The sequence below is a fragment of the Triticum aestivum genome, chromosome 2A (genome assembly GCF_018294505.1).
Source record: "Triticum aestivum cultivar Chinese Spring chromosome 2A, IWGSC CS RefSeq v2.1, whole genome shotgun sequence".
NCBI classification, from domain to species: domain Eukaryota; kingdom Viridiplantae; phylum Streptophyta; class Magnoliopsida; order Poales; family Poaceae; genus Triticum; species Triticum aestivum.
In genome coordinates, this window is record NC_057797.1 from 397,306,385 (window position 1) to 397,334,106 (window position 27,722).

The 27,722-nt window shown below is 43.4% G+C and overlaps 1 protein-coding gene across 4 annotated transcripts; it reads left to right on the plus strand.

The window, feature by feature from the left end:
* The first annotated feature begins 16,176 nt into the window (after window positions 1-16,176).
* On the plus strand, window positions 16,177-19,828 carry LOC123188794 (polyadenylate-binding protein RBP45). Of its 4 annotated transcripts, none has more exons than XR_006495203.1 (7): window positions 16,177-16,536; window positions 17,054-17,483; window positions 18,345-18,394; window positions 18,473-18,556; window positions 19,063-19,159; window positions 19,424-19,479; window positions 19,570-19,828. XR_006495203.1 is itself a non-coding variant. In XM_044601044.1 (7 exons), exons 1-7 carry the CDS (start codon window positions 16,324-16,326, stop codon window positions 19,628-19,630), a joined length of 1,035 nt encoding a protein of 344 aa, XP_044456979.1. In that variant the 5' UTR covers window positions 16,179-16,323; the 3' UTR covers window positions 19,631-19,828. The 4 variants fall into 4 exon arrangements, 2 of the variants coding, with proteins under 2 accessions (XP_044456979.1, XP_044456978.1); XR_006495202.1 differs by having other exon boundaries at window positions 16,178-16,536; window positions 19,330-19,479; XM_044601044.1 differs by having other exon boundaries at window positions 16,179-16,536; window positions 18,473-18,600.
* Window positions 19,829-27,722: the final 7,894 nt, after the last annotated feature.

The following is a 27,722-nucleotide window of genomic DNA, read 5'->3' on the forward strand; positions in this document are numbered from 1 at the left end:
CATCTCATATGCTCCATGACGTTCAAAACGTCGTTGAAGTCCCGATTCTAAGCCGTAAAGCATGGCACACTGAACTATCGAGTAGTCATCAGCTTTGCTCTGCCAGACGTTCATAACATCTGGTGTTGCTCCAGCAGTAGGCCTGGCACCCAGCGGTGCTTCCAGGACGTAATTCTTCTGAGCAGCAATGAGGATAATCCTCAAGTTACGGACCCAGTCCGTGTAATTGCTACCATCATCTTTCAACTTTGCTTTCTCAAGGAACGCATTAAAATTCAACGGAACAACAACACGAGCCATCTATCTACAATCAACATAAACAAGCAAGATACTATCAGGGACTAAGTTCATGATAAATTTAAGTTCAATTAATCATATTACTAAAGAACTCCCACTTAGATAGACATCCCTCTAATCTTCTAAGTGATTACGTGATCCAAATCAACTAAACCATAACCGATCATCACGTGAGATGGAGTAGTTTTCAATGGTGAACATCGTTTATGTTGATCATATCTACTATATGATTCACGCTCGACCTTTCGGTCTCCGTGTTCCGAGGCCATATCTGCATATGCTAGGCTCGTCAAGTTTAACCTGAGTATTCTGCTTGTGCAAAAACTGGCTTGCACCCGTTGTAGATGGACGTAGAGCTTATCACACCTGATCATCACGTGGTGTCTGGGCACGACGAACTTTGGCAATGGTGCATACTCAGGGAGAACACTTCTTGATAATTTAGTGAGAGATCATCTTATAATGCTACCGTCAATCAAAGCAAGATAAGATGCATAAAAAGATAAACATCACATGCAATCAATTTAGGTGATATGATATGGCCATCATCATCTTGTGCTTGTGATCTCCATCTCCGAAGCACCGTTATGATCACCATCGTCACCGGTGCGACACCTTGATCTCCATCATAGCATCGTTGTCGTCTCGCCAATCTTATGCTTCCACGACTATCACTACCGTTTAGTAATAAAGTAAAGCATTACATCGCGATTGCATTGCATACAATAAAGCGACAACCATATGGCTCCTGCCAGTTGCCGATAACTTGGTTACAAAACATGATCATCTCATACAATAAAATTCAGCATCATGCCTTGACCATATCACATCACAACATGCCCTGCAAAAACAAGTTAGACGTCCTCTACTTTGTTGTTGCAAGTTTTACGTGGCTGCTACGGGCTTAAGCAAGAACCAATCTCACCTACGCATCAAAACCACAACGATAGTTTGTCAAATAGACTCCGTTTTAACCTTCGCAAGGACCGGGCGTAGCCACACTCGGTTCAACTAAAGTTGGAGAGACAGTCGCCCGCAAGCCATCTATGTGCAAAGCACGTCGAGGGAACCGGTCTCGCGTAAGCGTACGCGTAAGGTTGGTCCGGGTCGTCTCGTCCAACAATACCGCCGAACCAAAGTATGACATGCTGGTAGGCAGTATGACTTGTATCGTCCACAACTCACTTGTGTTCTACTCATGCAAATAACATCAAACCATAAAACCTAGGCTCGGATGCCACTGTTGGGTTTCGTAGTAATTTCAAAAAATTTCCTACGCACACGCAAGATCATGTGATGCATAGCAACGAGAGGGGAGAGTGTTGTCTACGTACCCAACGCAGACCGACTGCGGAAGCGCTGACACGACGTAGAGGAAGTAGTCGTACGTCTTCACGATCCAACCGATTAAGCACCGAAACTACGGTACCTCCGAGTTCGAGCACACGTTCAGCTCGACGACGATCCCCGGACTCCGATCTAGCAAAGTGTCGGGGAAGAGTTCCGTCAGCACGACAGCGTGGTGACGATCTTGATGAACTACAGCAGCAGGGCTTCGCCTAAACTCCGCTACAGTATTATCGAGGAATATGGTGGCAGGGGGCACCGCACACGGCTAAGGAATAGATCACGTGGATCAACTTGTGTGTCTAAAGGTGCCCCCTGCCTCCGTATATAAAGGAGCCAAGGGGGAGAGGTGCGCCGGCCAGGAGGAGGGCGCAGGAGGAGTCCTACTCCTACCGGGAGTAGGATTCCCCCCCCCCAATCCTATTCCAACTAGGATTCCCAAGGGGGAAAGAGGGAGAGGGGTGGCCGGCCACCTCTCCTAGTCCTAATAGGACTAGGGGAAGGGGGGAGGCGCGCAGCCCTTATGGGCAGCCCTTTCACCTTTCCACTAAGGCCCACTAAGGCCCATATGATTCCCGGGGGGTTCCGGTAACCTCCCGGTACTCCGGTAAAATCCCGATTTCACCCGGAACACTTCCGATATCCAAACATAGGCTTCCAATATATCAATCTTTACGTCTCGACCATTTCGAGACTCCTCGTCATGTCCGTGATCACATCCGGGACTCCGAACAACCTTCGGTACATCAAAATGCATAAACTCATAATATAACTGTCATCGTAACCTTAAGCGTGCGGACCCTACGGGTTCGAGAACAATGTAGACATGACCGAGACACGTCTCCGGTCAATAACCAATAGCGGGACCTGGATGCCCATATTGGCTCCTACATATTCTACGAAGATCTTTACCGGTCAGACCGCATAACAACATATGTTGTTCCCTTTGTCATCGGTATGTTACTTGCCCGAGATTCGATCGTCAGTATCCAATACCTAGTTCAATCTCGTTACCGGCAAGTCTCTTTACTCGTTTCGTAATACATCATCTCACAACTAACATATTAGTTGTAATGCTTGGAAGGCTTATGTGATGTGTATTACCGAGAGGGCCCAGAGATACCTCTCCGAAAATCGGAGTGACAAATCCTAATCTCGAAATACGCCAACCCAACATCTACCTTTGGAGACACCTGTAATGCTCCTTTATAATCACCCAGTTACGTTGTGACGTTTGGTAGCACCCAAAGTGTTCCTCCGGCAAACGGGAGTTGCATAATCTCATAGTCATAGGAATATGTATAAGTCATGAAGAAAGCAATAACAACATACTAAACGATCGGGTGCTAAACTAATGGAATGGGTCATGTCAATCAGATCATTCAACTAATGATGTGACCTCGTTAATCAAATAACAACTCATTGTTCATGGTCAGGAAACATAACCATCTTTGATTAACGAGCTAGTCAAGTAGAGGCATACTAGTGACACTTTGTTTGTCTATGTATTCACACATGTATTATGTTTCCGGTCAATACAGTTCCAGCATGAATAATAAACATTTATCATGATTATAAGGAAATAAATAATAACTTTATTATTGCCTCTAGGGCATATTTCCTTCAAATACCTAGTTCAATCTCGTTACCAGCAAGTCTCTTTACTCGTTCTGTAATGCATCATCATGCAACTAACTCATTAGTCACATTGCTTGCAAGGCTTATAGTGATGTGCATTACCGAGAGGGCTCAGAGATACCTCTCCAACAATCGGAGTGACAAATCCTAATCTCGATCTATGCCAACTCAACAAGTACCATTGGAGACACCTGTAGAGCACCTTTATAATCACCCAGTTACGTTGTGACATTTGGTAGCACACAAAATGTTCCTCCGGTATTCGGGAGTTGCATAATCTCATAGTCATAGGAACATGTATAAGTCATGAAGAAAGCAATAGCAACATACTAAACGATCAAGTGCTAAGCTAACAGAATGGGTCAAGTCAATCACATCATTCTCGAATGATGTGATCCCATTAATCAAATGACAACTCATGTCTATGGCTAGGAAACTTAACCATCTTTGATTCAACGAGCTAGTCAAGTAGAGGCATACTAGTGACACTTAGTTTGTCTATATATTCACAGATGTACTAAGTTTCCAGTTAATACAATTCTAGCATGAATAATAAACATTTCTCATGATGTAAGGAAATATAAATAACAACTTTATTATTGCCTCCAGGGCATATTTCCTTCAATTCTTAGCAACAAAGATCTTGCTTTCGGATCTGTGATAGGAGGTGTACCCAACAATCTCTTTTGGGTATCCTATGAACACGCACTTCTCCGATTTGGGTTCGAGCTTATCAGGTTGAAACTTTTTCACATAAGCATCGCAACCCTAAACTTTAAGAAATGACAACTTAGGTTTCTTGCCAAACCACAGTTCATATGGTGTCATCTCGACGGATTAGATGGTGTCCTATTTAACGTGAATGCAGTTGTCTCTAATGCATAACCCCAAAACGATAGTGGTAAATCGATAAGAGACATCATAGATCGCACGATATCCAATAAAGTACGGTTACAACGTTCGGACACACCATTACGCTATGGTGTTCCAGGTGGCGTGAGTTGTGAAACTATTCCACATTGTTTAAAATGAAGGCCAAACTCGCAACTCAAATATTCACCTTCGTAATCATATCGTAGAAACTTTATTTTCTTGTTACGATGACTCTCAACTTCACTTTGAAATTCCTTGAACTTTTCAAATGTTTCAGACTTGTGTTTCATTAAGTAGATATGCCCATATCTGCTTATCATCTGTGAAAGTCAGAAAATAACGATACCTGCCACGAGCCTCAACACTCATCAGACCACATACATCGGTATGTATTATTTCCAATAAGTCATTAGCTCGCTCCATTGTTTCAGAGAATGGAGTTTTAGTCATCTTGCCCATGAGGCATGGTTCGCAAGTATCGAATGATTCATAATCAAGTGATTCCAAAAGCCCATCTGCTTGAAGTTTCTTCATGTGCTTTACACCAATATGATCTAAACGGCAGTGCCACAAATATGTTGCACTATCATTATCAACTTTGCATCTTTTGGCATCAATATTATGAATATGTGTATCACTACGACCGAGATTCAACAAACCATTCACATTGAGTGCATGACAATACAAGGTTTTATTCATTTAAACAGAACAACAATTATTCTCTGACTTAAATGAATAACCATTGAAACAAACATGATCCAATCATATTCATGCTCAAGGCAAAACACCAAAAAACATTCATTTAGGTTCAACACTAATCCCGAATGTAGAGGGAGTGTGCGATGGTGATCGTATCAACCTTGGAATCACTTCCAACACACCTCGTCACCTCGTCCTTAACTAGTCTATGTTCATTCTGCAACTCCTGTTTTGAGTTACTAATCTTAGCAACTGAACCCGTATCAAACACCCAGTGGTTGCTACGAACACTAGTAAAATACACATCAATAACATATATATCAAATATACCTTTGTTCACTTTGCCATTCTTCTTATCCGCCAAGTTTTTGGGACAGTTCCGCTTCCAGTGACCATTTCCTTTGCAGTAATAGCACTCAGTTTCAGGTTTGGTTCTAGCTTTGGGCTTATTCACAGGAGTGGAAACTTGCTTGCCATTCTTCTTGAAGTTCCCTTTCTTTTTTCTTTAAACTAGTGGTCTTGTTAACCATCAACACTTGATGCTGTTTCTTGATTTCTATCATAGCCAGTTTTAGCATCGCGAAGAGCTTGGGAATCATTTTTCATTATCCCTTGCATATTATAGTTCATCACGAAGTTCTAGTAACTTGGTGATAGTGACTAGAGAACTCTGTCAATCACTATCTTATCTGGAAGATTAACTCCCACTTGATTCAAGCGATTGTAGTACCCAGACATTCTGAGCACCTGATCACTAGCTAAGCTATTCTCCTCCATCTTGTAGGCAAAGTACTTGTCAGAGGTCTCATACCTCTTAACATGGGCATGAGTCTGAAATACCAATTTCAACTCTTCGAACATCTCATATGCTCCATGGCGTTCAAAAACATTTTTGAAGTCCCGGTTCTAAGCCATAAAGCATGGTGCACTAAACTATCAAGTAGTCATCAACCAAGCTTGTCAAGCATTCATAACGTTGGCATCTGCTCCTGCAATAGGTCTGTCACCTAGCGGTGCATCAAGGACATAATTCTTTTATGCAGCAATGAGGATAATCCTCAGATCACGGACCCAATTCGCATCATTGCTACTATCATCTTTCAACTTAGTTTTCTCTAGGAACACATCAAAATAAAACAGGGAGCTATTGATCTACAACATAAAGATGCAAATACTATCAGGACTAAGTTCATGATAAATTAAGTTCAATTAATCATATTACTTAAGAACTCCCACTTAGATAGACATCCCTCGAGTCATCTAAATGATCACATGATCCATGTCAACTAAACCATGTCTGACCATCACATGAGATGGAGTAGTTTTCAATGGTGAACATCTCTTATGTTGATCATATCTACTATATGATTCACGTTCGACCTTTCGGTCTCTAGTGTTCCAAGGCCATGTCTGTAGATGCTAGGCTCGTCAAGTTTAACCCGAGTATTCCGCATGTGCAAAACTGTCTTGCACCCGTTGTATGTGAACGTAGAGCTTATCACACCCGATCATCACGTGGTGTCTCGGCACGACGAACTGTCGCAACGGTGCATACTCAGGAGAACACTTATACCTTGAAATTTTGGGATCATCTTATAATGCTACCACCGTACTAAGCAAAATAAGATGCATAAAATATAAACATCACATGCAATCAAAATATGTGACATGATATGGCCAACATCATCTTGTGCCTTTGATCTCCCTCTCCAAAGCACCGTCATGATCTCCATCGCCACTGGTTTGACACCTTGATCTCCATTATAGCGTCGTTGTCGTCTCGCCAACTATTGCTTCTACAAGTATCTCTAACGCATAGTGACAAAGTAAAGCAATTACATGGCGTTTGCATTTCATACAATAAAGCGACAACCATAAGGCTCTTGCCAATTGCCGATAACTTTTACAAAACATGATCATCTTATACAATAACGTATATCACATCATGTCTTGACCATATCACATCACAACGTGCCCTGCAAAAACAAGTTAGACGTCCTATACTCTGTTGTTGCAAGTTTTACGTGGCTGCTACGGGCTTCTAGTAAGAACTGTTCTTACTTACGCATAAAAACCAACATGATGTTTCATCAAGTTTGTTATTTTAACTTTCAACAAGGACCGTCCGTAGTAAAATTTGATTCAACTAAAGTTGGAGAAACGGACACCCGCGAGCCACCTTTATGCAAAACAAGTTGCATGCCTGTCGGTGAAACCGGTCTCATGAACGTGGTCATGTAAGGTTGGTCCGGGCCGCTTCATCCAACAATACCGCTAAATCAAAATAAAACGTTGGTGGTAAGCAGTATGACTATCATCGCCCACAACTCTTTGTGTTCTACTCGTGCATATCATCTACGCATAGACCTGACTCGGATGCCATTGTTGGGGAACGTAGCATGCAATTTCAAAAAATTTCCTACGCTCATGCAAGATCTATCTAGGAGATGCATAGCAACGAGAGGGGGAGAGTATGTCTACGTACCCTCGTAGACCGAAAGCGGAAGCGTTAGCTTAACATGGTTGATGTAGTGGAATGTCTTCTCGATCCAACTGATCAAGCACCGAACGTACGACACCTTCGAGTTTTGCACACATTCAGCTCGATGATGCCCCTCGAACTCTTGATCCAGCAAAGTGTCGAGGGAGAGTTCCATCAGCACGACGGCGTGGTGACGGTGATGGTGAAATGATCCACGCAGGGCTTCGCCTAAGCACTACGAGAATATGACCGGAGGCGTAAACTGTGGAGGGGGGCGCCTCACATGGCTAACAATGTTTGTTGTGTGTTCTAGAGGTCCCCCTCATATATATAGGTTGGAGAGAAGGAGAGGCAGCCAAGGGGGCGCCCCAAGTAGGAGGAATCCTACTTGGGCACCTCCCAATTCGGCCTCCCCCCTTTCCTATTCCTATTCGGAGTAGGAAGGGAAGAGGGGGAAGGGGGAATCCTATTCCCTTTTTCCTTTCCTCCTTCCCCTTTCCTTCTCCAATTAGGCCAGCCCATATGGGAGGGGCACACCAGTCCCTTTGTGGCTGGTGTGTTTCCCCTCTTTGCCCATAAGGCCCATATAGTTTGCCGGGGGTAACCCGGAACCTCTTTTAGTGACCCGATACGTCCCCGGTACCCCCGAAACACTTCCTGTGTCCAAATACTATCGTTCTATATATGAATCTTTATCTCTCGACCATTTCGAGACTCCTCGTCATGTTCGTGATCTCATCCGGGACTCCGAACAACATTGGATCACCAAATCACATAACTCATATAATACAAAATCGTCATCAAATGTTAAGCGTGCGAACCCTACGGGTTCGAGAACTATGTAGACATGACCGAGACACCTCTCCGGTCAATAACCAATAGCGGAACCTAGATGCTCGTATTGGTTCCCACATATTCTACGAAGATCTTTATCGGTCGTACCGTAATGACAACATATGTTATTTCCTTTGTCATCGGTATGTTACTTGCCCGAGATTCGACCGTTGGTATCTTTATACCTAGTTCAATATCATTACTGGAAAGTCTCTTTACTCGTTTCGTAATGCATCATCATGTAACTAACTCATTAGTCACATTGCTTGCAAGGTTTATCATGATGTGCATTACCGAGAGGGCCCAGAGATACCTCTCCGATACTCGGAGTGACAAATCCTAATCTCGATCTACGCCAACCCAAAAAACACCTTCAGAGATACTTGTAGAGCATCTTTATGATCACCCAGTTATGTTGTGACATTTGATAGCACACAAGGTATTCCTCCGGTATTCGGGAGTTGCATAATCTCATAGTCAAAGGAATATATTTAAGTCATGAAGAAAACAATAGCAATAAAACTTAACGATCATTATGCTAAGCTAACGGATGGGTCTTGTCCATCACATCATTCTCCTAATGATGCGACCCCGTTCATCAAATGACAACACATGTCTATGGTTAGGAAACTTAACCATCTTTGATTAACGAGCTAGTCTAGTAGAGGCTTACTAGGGACACGGTGTTTTGTCTATGTATCCACACATGTATTAAGTTTCCGGTTAATACAATTCTAGCATGAATAATAAATATTTATCATGATATAAGAAAATATAAAATAACAACTTTATTATTGCCTCTAGGGCATATTTCCTTCACTTCTCTCATCGGCGCGACAGCTCCTGAACGCTGCGTCGAATGGAGACGCCGACATCCTCGTCGTCGGGCTCCCTCTCCTCCGGATCGCCAACGCTCCGCCCCATCAAGCCGGAGCCATAGGAGACGCCGCTCAGGCGGGTCATCAACAAGGGCGGCCATGGCCCCTCTCCTCCCTCTTCCCGCCTCGTCAGGCCAAAGACCGAGCCGGGGCTTCTCCCTGTGAAGAAGGAGCATGAGGCCATGGCCGACGCCGACGAGACCGCCCTCAAATGGGTGCGGGAAGACTACGTTCGCGAGGAGATGGCGCGGCAGCGCCGCACCCTCGAGGAGATCGCCGCTCGACGCCGCAGACGCGAGGTGGGCGTCGTCGTCTTCCTCGATGGCAGTGACGAGGAGGCGCCCGGTCCATCCAACCCCTCACGCATTGGCAACCCTAGTCAGGGGTGCAGCAGGGACGACGGCAGCACGCAGGACGGCAGCGGCGACGACGACGACGACGGTGACTACACCAAGTTCTACAGGCTGCTCGACATGTAGAAGGCGGGCGGCGGCTGCTGCTTTGATATTTAGTTGTTTTTAGTAGTAGTATTTAGTTCTTTTTAATGTATGTTTTCAGCTTTTTGTACAAATATCAATGAAATCACCCAGTTTGTCCGAATTTGTGTTGCGTTTAGCCGAATTTTGTCCGAGTTTACTTTTTGAAAAACGTCATCGGAGGCGACGACTGGAAAACCACCCGCCCCCGCGTCGAATTTATCACCGGTTCGCCCCCAGGCGGCGATATTTCAAGCCCCGGGGGCCGAACGGCTGGAGATGCTCTAACGGTTCCCGTATGTAGCAGCGAATCATCCACCATACAAATGCTTTGAGCTCCGTGCGTTAGTGGGGCCATCTATATGTATAACCCTGTATTGTGGTCGTCTATCTCTCGTATCTCTGCCTATAATCAAATTAGTGTCAGGTTGAATGGTGCCCATCTTAGCTACAGAATACATTTTGCTCAAAAAAAGCTACAGAATACATATGCATGTGATTTTGTCATAGAAAGGTAAAGGTGGGTCCAACAAACACGGACAAGCTCTCACCATATAAATTCATGGTTTTTATTTATCTTTTGAATAATTTCAATCATCCTGATCTTTTGAACTAGAATTTGGTTTTTGATGTTTTTTATATGTTTGAATTCCTGGCGACAAGACCTTCCGAACTAGACCAGTTTGTGATACAATTGAAAGGACTCTTAATTTTATAATTTCAAACCATATTTCAAATATATGAAAAAAATTGACTATGACAAATATATGAAATTGATTGTTTCAACGAGCGACATGGTTATTTCAAGTATATGAAATTTGTATTTTTAAATATATGAATCAAATTTCATTATGTTTTTAAGTTGCTTATTCAGTGTAAGAAAATATATAAAACGAGTTATTCCAAAATATGTGAATTGTTTAAATGTGTGGAATGGATTTTTTTTCACTATAATTGGAACAAGTCTTTTGATATAAGTGATTTTTTACACTAAAAATGAGTGAAATGTGTGTTTTAAAACAAGTGAATTTTGTTTTTAAAACGAGCAAAGTCGGTGTTTTGAAATGAGTGGAATTTTGTTTTAAAATAAGTAAACCATGTTTAAAAAATAGTGAAATTAGCATGTTTTTAACGAGTGAAATCATTTTAAAAAAATTAGTGAAATTGTTTTTGAAAACGAGTGAAATATGTGTTTTAGAATAAGTGAAACCAGTGTTTAAAAACGAGTGAAATTAGTTTTGTCTAATGAGTGAAATCAATCATTTGGAATTAGTGAAACAGTCAAAATCACTCCTATGAAATAGCAAAATAACTTTATGTTTTATGGAAGTGATTTCAAAGATAATTGAAATATATAAAAGAAAAAGTAGTTTAAATATATCCAAGATTGATCTTTTGAAGTCTTCTCACCATGAATTCAAATATATATAAAAAAATTAAAAAAAGGACATTTGGTTCAAAACATATCGATCGTGCAACATATGAGACCGAAAATTAAATACATGTCATATGTATGGGGAGAGAGAATGTATGCATGCATGGTTATTTCTCTCCACTCTAACTCTCTCTCTCCTCTATAAATGGCTGACACATAACACCATTATTTCTTATTCATATAATGATCTTCGATCTATTTGTCTTTATTTAGCCAAGTTTGATGAGCGATCTCCAAGAGGTAATTGTGTATGATAGTTGAGTTCAATTTTGCAAGTAATCTACCGCGGTGATTTTTTTTGGAAAAGGCTTGTGTTGTGTTGTTGCTACTAGGGATAAGAAGATGTTTGCGTAGATGTCTTTTGAACATAGGGCGAAGACAATATATCATCTACTTCATGGCATAATACTTAATGCAATACTCCATGTTTTACTTAATACTGTAAGATGCGTGTTGGATAGCGGTCTTGAGTGGGGTATTAGATATATATTTAGTTATATAATGGTGTATAGATGTTTGGACATGATACTCATATGTTGATTATGCCGTGGATAGTCATAGTTATAAAATTTGTAATTTAATCGATACACAATTATAATTTGTTCACCACACCATGCTATCATTTGAAGAGAAACCACTAGTGAACCTATGGATCCCGGTCCATTTTTCTTCTCATTTCTTTTGGTCTTGATCAAACGCTTTCTTACAATTCCTTGTTTTACTTTCTTGCTACAACCAAATCTTTCATACACTCGTGCATTTAATCCTTGTGCTGCAACTCTAATGGTTCAGTAAACCCGAAGGTCACCCACTTAAGGGAATTGCTGCTTGATACATACTCTTACACTTGGGGGCCAATGCCTTCCTAGTTCAGAGGAAGCAATGTCGCACGTCCAATGGACCACATGTGCCTATTAAATAAAGACATATGGCATGGCCCAAATATAGGCCCATTTAGCCAAAAATGTCAGATAAGTCAAAAGCCTGGTTAAACCCATGGTCCTAAGTCAAAAATTAGTAGATATGGCCCATGGAAGGTCCTTTAACAACATGCTTGCATGTAGCTCATTTACGACCCAAGTCCATAGTCCATTAGGACCTACGTGAATTTAGCCCATTACCAACACGTGGGCCGTGCGACATGGTTCCAACCTATTGATACTTTCGGTCCATGTGTGGTCCATGACGTCTTTTGACCCATACGAAGCCCATTGTGTGTCTCAGACCATTAATGGCGCATGGTGCTTCTGGCACATCTAGAGCATGTGGTGCCTTTCGGCCATTAACTGCTCATGACGACTCTTTCGACCTATTAATGGCAGGTTGTGTCTTTGGTATATTGATGTCTTTTGGTCATTGATATCTTTCGGCCCATTAAGATCCATCATGGCTTTGGGCTATTTCCAAGTGTGGTCTTTTGGCCCGTTAACGAACGTGATGTCTTTGAGTCATCTCAGGTCTTTGATGACTTTCGGCCCATTAACGACTTGCCATGCCCATGGGTCCATTTCCAGCCCGTGATCTATTTTGGTCCATTAACAACCCAATATGTGTTTGCGCCCATTTATATCATGTGTGCTTTCAGGCATCTGTGGCCCATATTGTTTTTTGATCCATTTATGGTCTAAGGTCCTTTTGTCCTGTTTTGTGGCCCATGATTATTTTGGCCCATTAAAGACCGATGGCATGTTTGGTCCAATAGCGGACCATTGGAAGCAACCTACAATAATTGATCATAAAGAGGCACTCTACACCAGGAAATTATGCATATTACATTCACTGGACATCAATTCGCCGCTAGTGAAAATAAACACAACAACAAAACAACCGATTACATATGCTGGGCATCAAAATTCACCACCAATGCAAATAAACACAGTAAGAAAATAAATTCAGACAACTGAGACCACTTCAAGAAAGCTTAAAAAACGTCATCCTGGGTACCGACTCTGCCGATAAGTAGCTTAGGAAGCTTATGAACATTCCCTTGCTTAGTTTTCAAATTCTCCGTGAATTGTTGTTGCTGACCTGCAGCCCCGCACACTGTCAGCGCCATCACCACATCCGAAAGCAGCGCGCCCCTGCGGAGCGCCTCTGCTCTACCTCCGTCATCCTACACCGATGGAGGAAATCATTGAGAGCGTCCTTGGTCTCGATGCACCCAACTGACAAATGAAATTCGTCATCGTGGTGACGACGCCTATAGCCGGCGATGTAGATGAAGGTGTGAAGCCACTATAATTTGTCACGGAGGAGGCGCACGCCATCGCCCAAACTCCAACAACACTACCGCCACCCATCCTCTTCTGCCGGGCTTGTCAATGGCGATTCCCTCGGCCGCACGACTCTCTGTCGCCTCCTCTACTACGCACTACCGTTGCCACCACTCTTCCCTCCCTTCACCACTCTTGAATTTTGGAGTGATGGATCACCGACGCGCGGATGGGGCCGGAGAGGGGATAGTGAGGTCCGTCAGGTGACGGGGATGGATAGCGAGATCCCTTGCGCATCACCGCAATAGCGAGGGCGTGTGTTGGTGGATCCCTCAGATTTCGGCATGGTGTCGTGGTGGTGACGGTGAAATCAATATGATAGACGATAAAGGGGAATGGCCAAAAAATGTGATGCGTCTCAACTCACAAAAATTGAAGCAGAAGCCAATGAAACCCACCGCCTTGCCCAACGGCTGCAACGTGGCCGCTTGCGCATGCTCACAGTTTAACATTTGTGGGTAAAAAAGAACAGCTTGATCCGACAGACACGTTGTAGACACGCCGAAAATAATTCGGAGTATTGTTACCCTGGTCGGCGCATTCAAAGAGTGGTGAACCAGATCCATGAGTTAACAACATTCACAGAGTGGTGAACCAGTTCCACGAGTTAGGGCATCTCCAACAGTTGTAAGATAGATGTTGGTAAATTTGCCACCTAAACTCATATTTATTTTCTCACCATCTATTGGATAATTTAGATACAATCTATTGGAGTAGTTGTATGATAACTTGTTGGTTGATAACACGGGCATTTTACCAACAATACTAACATATAATCTGTTGGAGATGCCCTTAGAGCATGGTTAATAACATAGCCAACTGATGGCTATAAGGAACCGACATGTCCTCTATAGCCATTATCTACACGCACTCATACAATAGTGTGAGCTATAAGGTTGGCTATTACATCAGTACCTTTTCCCATTTTCTCTTTATCTCTTGCTTCACATTTATTACATTTAGCTAGGACTACGTATATAGCTACTCTCTTTACTTTTTCACATCTCTCTCCTTCACATAGGCAGAAATACCATGTAAGCGGGCTATAAGGCCACTTCCAATGCATAGGTGCTTAGATAAGGTTGCAAGCATACTAAAAAAATTAGCAACTAATGTCCACAATGCATAGGTGCTTCACTTGTTGGTGCTAAGCTCCCCTCATTTAATGCTTTAGCAACTAAACTATTTCATGCATTGGTGGGTTTCTTTCATTTAATTGCTTGTGCCTAGGTTCACGTGCTTGGCATTGGTTCTTCCTGGGTCATCAAACTCATCTTTCTCCTCTTTATTACCTTGCAACATCAGATTTTTTGCCTACATGACAGACTTAGCACCTATACAAAGTGGAGCATTGGAGAGGGCCTAAGAGCAACTCTAGTAGATCCCACATCCGGCCGGCCCGCAAAACGTGTTTGTAGTTCACGGAAAAACGCATTCGCGGCCGACACGGATGGCCGCAGTTGCAGACCCCGCATAACGGACCCGTAAAAAGGATATTCACGGAATATGCTCTTTTACGGGTCAACTTTGCGGGGTCAGATCTGGCACAGCTCCTCCCGGCCCGGAAAACCTAAATTCACACCTTAATTTGATCCAACATAATGCATTTCTTTGCTTTTTCAACAACATTGGATACATAAGACATCACCATATCTTTGCTAGAATAGCAAGACCAAAGAAAACAAGAACCATAAGTATGCATTTTAGAAGATTTCCAACTTCCATAACTGCTCCCACTAGTTGGACTAATATCTTCTCCATGCATTCATTGTTTATCTGCGGATTCTTGATTTTGCATTCTTCTTTCTTCATCTTTGGTTCGAAAGAAGTAGACGTTGCTTCCCCTCTAGTTGCACATGCAGCCGCATCATTGCCTTTGATTCTACTAAGGAGTGCACAAACATCTATTAAGTTTCTTTCTATCAATAAATCAATGTATTCGCCTTCCCAAAACCAAAATGAGCATCCATCTTCGTACACACATGAATGAGCATATTCGAAATGAGCTACCGCAATTGAACCAAAGAATGAGCTATCAAAATGAGCTACCACAAGTGCACGTACCCCGTTGTTTACGCATTTGGAGAACACCCATCCGGGATGCTTCGGCGTGCTCGAAGTCAGCCGCATCACTGTCCGCGTGCAGTCGTCGCACTGTATGAGCAGCATCGGCGAGCCACAGAGCCGCCGCGCGAGTGCCGAGCCTGGTGGACGGCCGGACGAATCCATGCCCGCAAACCATCGGCGGTGGCGGGAGGACGAACCCGTACCTGCATGCGGCAATGCACCCTTGCTGGGGCTGCGGGAGATGCTCCCGACCATTCCATCGCTTGGCGCTGCCACCGGCGGCCGGAAAAGCCAAATCCGGCGACCCGCGATGAAGGGCCACAGATCTGCAAATCCGGCGTCCCGCCGAAGCAGGAGGGAGGGGAGGCCTCGTGCGTGTGGTGGCCTTTCGGCGTGCTCCCACCGGCTGCTTTCGCCGGAATCTTGGGCGGCGGCCCGACGGTGGGGCGAGGGGAAGAGGGGAGGTGGTTGGTGGGGAAAGCGCGGGCTGAAATGTCTCCCACCAACCGCTTCCGCTTATATGCAGGGCACCACAGCGGCGAGGGGGAAACCCGCGTATTCGCGGGTTAGGGCCGAGATTTTGCCGTGCTTCTCAAAAAAATTTGCGGGCCGGGACGAGATACGGGGTCTAATCAGGCAGGTTTTTCCGCCCGACCCGCATTTTAACGGTTATTTTACGGATCGGGACGAGATACGGGGTGTGCTAGACATGCTCTAAGCCCACTATTGTACTTGCTCCCGGCCCGCATTTTAACAGTTATTTTACGGGTCGGAGCGAGATGCGGGGTGTGTTAGACATGCTCTAAGTCCACTATTGTACTTGCTCTTATCAGCATTCAGAGAGTGGTGAACCAGTTCCACGGGCTATCAACCGTGGGATGCGTGCACCCCTTAAACCCCAACTTTTAGCAAACCCTCTCCTTGTCCTTGCTTTTGGTCCACTTTGTCCTTCCCCTCTTCCTCCTCTCGCATTGGAGTAGAATCGATTGGGCTGCTAGGGTTTGATCCTACCCTTCCTGGCACGATGGCGCATCCGCCCCCGCGGAACTGGGCCATGGCGCCGCCGTACCACTACCACGGGACGTCGCAGCAGGAGCAGGCGGTGCCAGCCGCGGAGGATGAGAGCGGAGCCGGGTCCGGAGGGCAGGAGGCGGAGTCGAGGTCACTCCGGATCCGCGAGCTTTTCCCCTGGATGGACGAGGACTACCTGCGCAGCTGCTTCACCCGCTCGCCCGAGGTGATCCCGTCCCATGCCCCTCGTCCCACCTACTCCCCTTTTTTTTCTGAAATTGTTTCCTATACATGTTTGTGCCCCTGCTATATGTTTCCCAATTTATGTCTCCTCAACTGAGTCGCGTTTACATGCGTGCATCATACTGCTCACTAGCACCACTGGGTCCTAGCTTTGGTGGTTGGTGCCCACTAGATTGTGAGCCACTCGCTATTGTGTATATCAGGATACTGTCTCACATTTCTATAAATCAGATGGATGATAGGGTCTCACTACATCCAGTCTTCCGTTTTACTATATGTTTCACAGTTGCTCTAGTGATAGTGAACTGCAGACGGCTACCGTGTTTAGCTCCTTACTCTATCTGCATTTCAGTTGCTTAAATCAGGCTATATATTTGTCGATTTTCTCCGATTACCCAATCAAATAGCATCAGGCATTGTATATGAAATCTTCTTGTGATTCATCTCAAAGTTTACGTGCTTTTCTCACTGTTTCCTCATCATTTCCTTCTAAAATGCAGCTTGTGACAGCAGTGATAACGCGGAACAAGGAGACCAAGCAATCTGAGGGTTTCGGTTATCTTACCTTTTCTGACCATGCCACTGCTGACCAAATCCTCCAGAGCTACAATGGCCAGAAGATGCCTAATGCTGACAGGGATTTCAGCCTCAGCTGGGTCCACTATGCTGGTCCTGATGATGATTGTGCCATATATGTTGGGGGATTGGGCTTTGATGTTACAGACTTCATGCTACACCACGTGTTCAAGAATCGCTATCCATCAGTTAAGAGGGCAAAAGTTATATGGGATTTTTTTGCTAGACGCTCAAAAGGCTATGGGTTTGTTGTGTTTGGAGATGTCAATGAACGCACACAAGCAATGACTGAAATGAATGGAGCATACTGTTCTTCTAGGCCTATGCGTATCGGACCTGCTACCTTCAAGAGTGGTATGGCCACCAACAATATGGTTTGCAATTATTTACTTTTGTAGCTACCGAACTGTGAGTTTTGATTTCTGGCTTTCTATGTGTCCTTAACATTGCAAATATCTTTTCACGGGTTTGGTTTCGGCATGTTGCAATTCCTAAAGCTTGCACACCTGCATATGTTATTCCCCAGGTGGTCTCTTCTTGCACCACTGACTAGTAAATATTAGCAGCATGGCTTCAAAGGAGTACAGTAATTCTTAATCATCCATGTTGTGATGGAATTAAAGTTAGTTCGCCAGTAAGCATATTTATTATCCTGGTGCAGGCTGCCATGCTATCCCAGTAGGGCTTGTGTGTCACTTTGTCTGTGCGAATGTAGCCTCCCCTCTTCCAGCCCTTGTATTATGCTCTTCCTTTTATCATGGACTTCTGGTCCAGCCTCTATCGCAATATGTATTGCTGGGTACCAGTTCATATAACTCTGCCGCATTGTTGCCAGTGAGGGATGCACTGATGCATTTCAAGTTGCATGATACACACATTGTTTCACTTGCAAGAGTTTTGAATCAGTCGCATCAGGCCTATTGTCGGCTATCGCAAAACATTTGTTGATTATCTTAATGCTGGATTTGGTGCTTTATTTTTTGAAAATTCCATGCTTTAACAGTATCTACAGATGTGAACGTATTGTGCTGGGTATACATCCTATAATGTTGGAACATTTTAGTGCATTAATTCTTCACTAGTGCTGAGCTAATTCTCATCTACTGATGGATCCGAAATTTGCAATACAGCAAGTAATATTTGTATCAGCTACACCGTACACTTTTCATTAATGTCAGAGTCAATAGTTTCTAACAATACATTCCATTTCTGCAGATTTTCGTACACAAGGGACATATTCTGATTCTAACCAGAGCAATAGCAGAGTGAGTCCATGGTTTTACCTTTTAAAAGGAGTCACATGTATGGTCAATTGATCTCAGAATTTTTTTCATGGCTTGCAGCTTTTTGTTGGTCAACTTGATTCATGTGTGACTGATGAGGATCTAGATAAAGCCTTCAGTCCTTATGGAGAGCTTACTGTCAAGGTAATAGAGGGGAAGAACTGTGGCTTCGTCACATATTCGAGCAGGTATCTGGTCTAGTCATAATAAATGGTTTGACAAATGCCATGTGATTACATATGCTAAAAGAACATGGGAATAGGCAGATCTACCTGAAAAATACAAGTTAAATAATACCATATAGTAGTCATATATTAGCCTAGTTAGTTAACTGCCCAAGGCCCTCTTTTAACCTATTTGTTGTACCTATTATGTTGTCGAGACCAGAACCATAATTATTTATATTGCAATTTCGACAATTCTGAAATATGGTAGATTGGTGATGTTTATGGTGACGGTTGAGGATGGTAAATACTATGTCCCTGATGGTAAATTCTGGTTGAGAACTCCAGCCATATATGATAGGTGTGCGCAGGAATATGAAAACACAGATGCATCGTGCAAATCTTTAATTTGTCTGCCATACTCTCTCCACTGTACCACAGTTCTTCCCAGGAATAGACTGAATTGTGAGTTTTATGTATTTGCAGGGCATCAGCTGTGGAGGCTATGACAATTCTAAATGGAAGCCAGCTGGGAGATAATATCATAACAGTTAACTGGGCTCGTCCTGCTCCTAAGAAGCAGGTAGTCTTTATCTGTTTTTTGCCTTCTACTCCCTCTGTAGAAATATAAGATCTAGTGATCTAAACGATCTTATATTTCTTTACAGAGGGAGTACTTTCTAGTTATTTTATGACCAGATCACTTTGAGTTTTTCGTTGACAAGCATACTCTTCAATCACAAATATGAGCAGGACCAATGGAATGGTGTGGACTATGGACACCCCCAAAGCTCTGGTCCTGGTTATGGTTGCTGTCACGAGGATCCTAACATTCTTGGTTACACAGGCCATCCTGGATATGCATATCACCAACAGCAGCAGCCACAGCAGACCCCAGTACAGGTAGGTTCCATTTCTGATTAGGACCAGGGAGAGCCTTTTTTCTTTTCTGTAAATACCTAGCTATGATAAATGAATTATTTGTTTGTGCAGTGAGGACGCCAGAGCAGGGAACGTCTCAGTCGCAGGGTGCAGCGGGATTCTTGTGACATAAAACTCAGGAGGACTTTTGCTGGAAATAACTGTATTAGTTACTCAAGATGCCTGGAACGACATTTTTTGTGGCAAGTTTATTTCTCTGGGGAATAGTTGCCCGTGTAGCTGATGTGTTTCTCATTTTGTTGTGCACCATCACACAAATTCCCTGAGATGCCTGGAACAACTTTTTTGGAGGAGAGAATTTTCGGGAATATCTGTCTGTGTTTCTCCCTTTGTTGTGCACTGTCACGCGATGCCTGGAACAACGGTTTTGGCGGAGAGATTATTTCTTTTGGAAATAGTTGTTTGTTTTGCTTCCGTGTCTCCTTTAATCGCGCACCCAGAGATGTGCCCAAGTTCCCTGAGATGGGTGGAATATAAGGTTTTGGTGAAAAAAACAGAGATAAGCCGTTTTGTAGCTTTGGTCGAAGAGTTGTGTTGCCTGTAGTATCATAAAAAAACGAGTTATGTAGCTTTAGCCATTGTCACAAGAGTTGTGTTGCCTGTAGTATCATAAAAAAACAAAAGAAGTACATGCATATTTATAGGCTAAACCGATCTAGACCTCCAGGGCTCCAAACCGACCTGAACAATACAGCTCAGAAGCAGCTAGCTATACTACTCTACTACCAGTACAAACAACTCATTTACTCTTGTCATTTATAGCTTTAGCAGCTGACAGAACACGCAGAAGCCAAATTGACTACAGGCTGACTGCATGTTTTTACTAGCTAAGTGTTGGTCTGAACCGATCTATACTAATGCCCAGTTAACTAAGCCCAGCACGCAAGGTTTATATCCAACATTCTTCCGTAATCCTTGTGTGCTACCTTGACCGTTCCAGTCCTTGCTCTAAGCTCATGACTAACAACGGCATCACACCATGCTTGTCAGTCTTCTTGGATTTTGCTAGTAGGCTTTTGGCTCAAAGCCCAACTAAAATCTGAAATTCTCGTGGCTCATTCACGGGACTGTGTATGGTGTGAGTGAGACTAATGTTTAGTCTTATACTGCTAGTTAAGGGGGAGTTGCGTCACCTTATAAGACGAACTCTTCTACCACTTGTATGAGCATAAGAAGAGGAGACCTATATGCGCGCTCTTCCTCTTCGGGCCGGGTCGGGTTTCAGGAACGAGCCAAGGATACCGTGAGAAGGGACATCAGGCCTCCGGAACACCATCTCTCGTGATCCTGTATGGGAGAGGGGCGGTCAGGTTTTTTGGGAGCGCACTCGCATGACAGCTGGCGGCGACGACTTCCTCAATGACAACTTCTTCCCCGACCTCGACAACCTCTTCATCAACGACATAGGCGACAACATCAACGCCAGCGGTTCTGCTCCCGCTGCACCGTATGTGTTTTTGTCCTCCTTGTTTGAGATCGTGATAGAATTCCTATTTCTAGTCTATGCATTAGATTCGATCTATTCATCTACTATGCTAGTCCGCATGATTAGTTTGATCTCTTTTATTGTCGTCATAATTTATTTACTTTTTATTCAGATTAAATCTCGTAGTAATTTGCTCAAATATTCAACAAGTTTCACACCGATAAACTTCTTGTGACAATGGCATCACACCACTGCCTCAACATCACACCGACCCTGCCTAACAATAGCTTCACACCATCATCTTTGTTGGCCTCACATCCACGCTTCATATGAAAATGGTGTCACACCACTGTCATTTTGCACAGTCCCTAACGGCATCACACCGTCAGGCGTGCACTCACCTCAACTCCTCTCAAAGGAGCGCGGGCTCATTGTCCTCACAATAAGCCTTTGCCAGAAGTGTTTTGTGTTTCTCCTATGAACACCCATAAACATAATGTCCAAAGTCATTATAATTGTAGCACTGTACCTCGCTTTTATCTTTGTGTCCTCCACCGCATACACGTCCACGGCCTCTCACCATGAGAAGTTTCTCTTCTAGGCCTCTCGGCTCCAGCCTGTTGAGGAGCCCCTCCTGCACCTTGAGTGACCCAAAGGCTTCCTCCATGGTCATCTTGTTGATGTTACTAAACAAGGCAGTCAATGAAGCAACATGGATGAATTTGTTGGAGATGGCTCACAACACCTTCTTCATGACTTACTTCACCTCCATCGGGTCTCCAAGCTCACAGATACGCCCCACAAGTGTCGTGAATTATCGCAAAATTATCCATGGGCTCTCCATAAGCCATCTTGAGGTTATCAAACTCCGAGCGCAAGGACTGAATCCTTGTCTCTCGAACACGCTCTACGCCCGCATGCATGGAGCGTGGCGTTCCCCACATATCATAGGCGGTCTCCTTCTCTGCAAGGCAGCAGCGTCGCGTCATCGATTGACTGGGAGATAATTGTCAAAGTCCAGCTCCTCCATGCTTTCATCAACCTCCTTTGGCGAGCTCTCGCGATCAATGACACCCCATGCACCATTTGCTCCTAGGTGGCACTTCATCCTCATCGCCCACACTGTGTAGTTGGTCCTTGTCAGTCATGGGAATGTAATCATCCATGTTGCTATTGCCGCTGTTGTAGTTGGGTTGCCTAAGCTACTGGTCGTCACGCAAGGCGGTGCCCGAGGGCCCCACACGACCACCCCCGGACGCGCTGCGGGATCATGCGAGGGTTGTGGATGTTGGTTAGAGCCTTTCTTTCGTCGCAAGAAAGATAGTTTTATGGAAAAAATCACCTCGAAATTTCAGCCCGGTCGGAGTTACAGATCTTCGGCTATAAAAGAAACGATGCTCGACCAGAAAACAGTACCAAAAAACAGAGAGACAGAGAGAAGAGATCCAATCTCGGATGGGCTCCTGCCCCTCCGGGAGTCATGGTGGCCACGGACCAGATGGGAGAACCTCTCCCCATCTAGGGGGAGGGCATGGAGGAAGAAGCCGATGGGGAGCTGAAAGTGCGTTAAGTCGACTAGAGGGGGGGTGAATAGGCGATTTTTATGAATTCGTCACTGAGGAATTTCAGGGTGAGGAAATTCCTAAGAGAAGAACTACTTGCAGAGGAATAAGTACTCAGAAGTAAACGTAACAAAGCAAAGTAAACGTAACAGAGCATGAGCATGGTCTTCATGATGAAATGAAAACAAGCGCAGAGTACAGAAAGCGTAAACACAGGATAAACAGAATGAAGACAAACAAACTGAAGAAATTGAACTAAGAAAATTGAGAAAGTCTTCAGTCAAGGTCTTCAAACAGATATGAACAAGCACACAACACAGAAATGAGGAAATATAAGGATTGAGGAATTGAAACCAGTTAGCTCGGTGAAGACAATGATTTGGTAGACCAGTTCCAACTGCTGTGACAATTGTACGTCTGGTTAGGGCGGCTAGGTATTTAAACCCGAGGACACACAGTCCTGGACACCCAGTCCTGAACACGTAGCTCAGGACACTTAGTCCTCACCGTATTCCCCTTGAGCTAAGGTCACACAGACCTCGCCCAATCACTCGTGGTAAGTCTTCAGGTGACTTCCAAACCTTCACAGACTCGGTCACTCGGCGATCCACAATTTCCTCTTGGATGCTCTAGACCATGACGCCTAACCGTCTGAAAGATGCACAGTCTTCAAAGGTAACAAGCGTCAGATCCACGCAGGATCAATCTCTTCAGTGATGCTCAATCACTTTGGGTTTGTAGGTGTTTGGGTTTGGGTTTTCCTCACTTGATGATTTTCGCTCAAAGTCCTCGGAGGATGGGATGCTCTCAAATGACAAGTGTCAGTTTCTCTCGGAGCAGCCAACCAGCTAGTGGTTGTAGGGAGCGGCTATTTATAGCCTAGGGAGCAGCCCGACATGATAAGACATAAATGCCCTTCAATGATATGGCCGTTAGGTGGGTAGATATTTTGGGACAGCTGGCGCATAACACATCAATGGTCGGAATTTTGAGTATCAAATTCCTCAGGGCCATCATGTTCCTCATTGTGTAGGCAATCCGCACTGGCGAATTCCTAACTCCTCAGTCAGAACAAATTTCTCAGAGACCAGAAGAACTTCGTCTCTATCACTGAAGAAATTGATTGAGCTGTATGAGATTTCCAATGGCTTCACTCGAAGGGATTGGTAGGTGTAGGATTTGAGTTGAGCATCACTTGAAATTTTTTCCTTAGTATTTCCTCAACCACCTTTAACAGTACGGTGTTTCCTATGACTCAAGAAAGAGAAAATGAAACTACGAAAATAAAAGTCTTCATGCTTCATGTTCCTTGAATGAATACCAAGTCTTCAGGATTACACCAATTTCTTCACTTTCAAAGTCTTCAGAAAGTCTTCAGAAATCCAAAGTCTTCAGTCGAAGAACTTCATTTTTAGGGGTCGACTTTCTCTGTAAACATCAAACTCCTCATAGACTTATAGACCTGTGTACACTCACAAACGCATTAGTCCCTTAACCTATAAGTCTTCAATACACCAAAATCACTAAGGGGCACTAGATGCACTTACAATCTCCCCCTTTTTGGTGATTGATGATAATATAGGTTAAGTTTTCAACGGGGATAAACATATGAAGTGTAAATACTGATATTGAGGATTTTGATTGCAAGATATAGAAGAACTCCCCCTGAAGATGTGCATAGTGAGGAATTTTCTTTTGAAGCAATGCACACTTTGAAGAGTAGAATCATGGAGATCTCCCCCTATATCTTGTAATCCATATACGCATTTAACATACAATATGAAGAATTTGAAATGCATGATGAAATATGGTAACTGATGTAGTTCAACATGCGTGCATTAACATTAATGAGGAATAAGCATGCAGAAAAACTCAGCAAAAGTATCAGACCACCATAGAGTTTAAGTTTACAACTCGATCGAATAAAGTCTCAGAAGAACGAGAGTTGTAACTTAGAAAAAAAACGCCCATATAAGTAGACCCGCTTGAAGACTAACTCAAATTTCTCCCCCTTTGTCATCAAATGGCCAAAAGGGACGAAAAATGAGGACTAACGCCCCTGAAGAATGTCAAGTTGATGGAGGAGCACTGATAACCCACAAGTATAGGCGATCGCAACAGTTTTTGAGGGTAGAGTATTCAACCCAAATTTATTGATTCGACACAAAGGGAGCCAAATAATATTCTCAAGTATTAGCAGTTGAGTTGTCAATTCAACCACACCTGGAAACTTAATATCTACAGCAAGGTATTTAGTAGCAAAGTAATATGATAGTAGTGGTAACGGTGGCAAAAGGTAATGGTAGCAAAGGTAATATTTTTGGTATTTTATAGTAACAATAGCAATGGAAAAGTAAATAAGCTAAGAACAATAGAGGAAAAGCTCGTAGGCAATGGATCGGTGATGGAGAATTATGCTGGATGCGATCGATCATGTAACAGTCATAACTTAGGATGACACAGAACTAGCTCCAGTTCATCAATGTAATGTAGGCATGTATTCCGAATATAGTCATACGTGCTTATGGAAAAAACTTGCATGGCATCTTTTGTCCTACCCTCCCGTGGCAGCGGGGTCCTATTGGAAACTAAGGGATATTAAGGCCTCCTTTTAATAGAGTACCGGACCAAAGCATTAACACATAGTGAATACATGAACTCCTCAAACTACGGTCATCACCAGGAGTGGTCCCGACTATTGTCACTTCGGGGTTGCCGGATCATAACACATAGTAGGTGACTATACACTTGCAAGATAGGATCAAGAACTCTCATATATTGATGAAAACATAATAGGTTCAGATCTGAAATCATGGCACTCGGGCCCTAGTGACAAGCATTAAGCATAACAAAGTCATAGCAACATCAATCTCAGAACATAGTGGAAAGTAGGGATCAAACCCTAACAAAACTAACTCGATTAAATGATAAATCTCATCCAACCCATTACCGCCCAGCAAGCCTACGATGGAATTACTCACGCACGGCGGTGAGTATCATGCAATTGGTGATGGAGGAAGGTTGATGATGACGATGGCGACGGGATTCCCCTCTCCGAAGCCCCGAACGGACTCCAGATCAGCCCTTCCAAGAGAGTTTAGGGCTTGGTGGTGGCTCCATATCGTAAAACGCGATGAATCATTCTCCCTGGGTTTTTTCTCTCCCCCAAAGTGAATATATGGAGTCAGGGTTGAGGTCAGTGGAGCGTCAGGGGGCCCACGAGGTAGGGGGCGCGCCCAGGGGGCAGGCGTGCCCCCGCCCTTGTGGATAGGTGGAGGCACCCTGACGTGGATCTTCCTTCCATTATTTTTTATATATTCCAAAATAATTCTCCGTTGATTTTCAGGTCATTCCGAGAACTTTTATTTCTGCACAAAAATAACACCATGGCAATTCTGCTGAAAACAGCGTCAGTCCGGGTTAGTTCCATTCAAATCATGCAAATTAGAGTCCAAAACAAGGGCAAAAATGTTTGGAAAAGTAGATACGACAGAGACATATCAACTCCCCCAAGCTTAAACCTTTGCTTGTCCTCAAGCAATTCAGTTGATAAACTGAAAGTGATAAAGAAAAACTTTTACAAACTTGGTTTGCTCTTGTTGTTGTAAATATGTAAAGCCAGCATTCAAGTTTTCAGCAAAGATTATGAACTAACCATATTCACAATAACATTTAGGTCTCATGTTTACTCATATCAATGGCATAATCAACTAGCGAGGAATAATAATAAATGTCGGATGACAACACTTTCTCAAAACAACCATGATATGATATAATAAGATGGTATCTTGCTAGCCCTTTCTGAGACCGCAAAACATAAATGCAGAGCACCTTTAAAGATCAAGGACTGACTAGACATTGTAATTCATGGTAAAAGAGATCCAGTCAAGTCATACTCAATGTAAACTAACACTAATGGATGCAAATGACAGCGGTGCTCTCCGACTGGTGCTTTTTAATAAGAGGATGATGACTCAACATAAAAGTAAATGGATAGGCCCTTCGTAGAGGGAAGTAGGGATTTGTAGAGGTGCCAGAGCTCGGTTTTGAAATAGATATGAATAATATTTTGAGCGGTATACTTTCATTGTCAACATAACAACTGAGAGATCTCGATATCTTCCATGCTACACACATTATAGGAGGTTCTCAAACAGAATGGTAAAGTTTATACTCCCCCTCCACCAACAAGCATCAATCCATGTCTTGCTCGAAACAACGAGTGCCTCCAACTAACAAGAGTCCCGGGGGAGTTTTGTTTGCAGTTATTTTGATTTGATTTGCATAAAGCATGGGACTGGACATCCCGGTGACCATGCACTTTCTCGTGAGTGAGGAGTGGAGTCCACTCCTCTTGAGAATAACCCGCCTAGCATGGAAGATACAGACAACCCTAGTTGATACATGAGCTATTCGAGCATACAAAAAACATGTTTATTTGAAGGTTTAGAGTTTGGCACATACAAATTTACTTGGAACGGCAGGTAGATACCGTATATAGGTAGGTATGGTGGACTCATATGGAATAACTTTGGGGTTTATGGAGTTGGATGCACAAGCAGTATTCCCGCTTAGTACAAGTGAAGGCTAGAAAAAGACTGGGAAGCGACCAGCTAGAGAGCGACAACAGTCATGAACATGCATTAAAATTAATGAACACCGAATGCAAGCATGAGTAGGATATAATGCACCATGAACATAAATATCGTAGAGGCTATGTTGATTTTGTTTCAACTACATGCGTGAACATGTGCCAAGTCAAGCCACTCGAATCGTTCAAAAGAGGATACGACCCTATCATACCACATCACAACCATTTTAATAGCATGTTGGCACACAAGGTAAACCATTATAAACTCCTAGCTAATTAAACATGGCATAAGCAACTATAATCTCTAATTGTCATTGCAAACATGTTTATTCGTAATAGGCTGAATCAGGAACGATGAACTAATCATATTTACGAAAACAAGAGAAGTCGAGTTCATACCAGCTTTTCTCATCTCAATAAGTTCATCATATAATCATCCTTATTGCCTTTCACTTGCACGACCGAATAGTGTGGAAAATAATAATAGTGCACGTGCATTGGACTAAGCTGGAATCTGCAAGCATTCAATTCAAGAGAGAAGACAAGGTAATATGGGCTCTTTGTTAGATAAAAAATAATGCATATGAGAGCCACTCAATCATTTTAATCATGGTCTTCTCCTCTC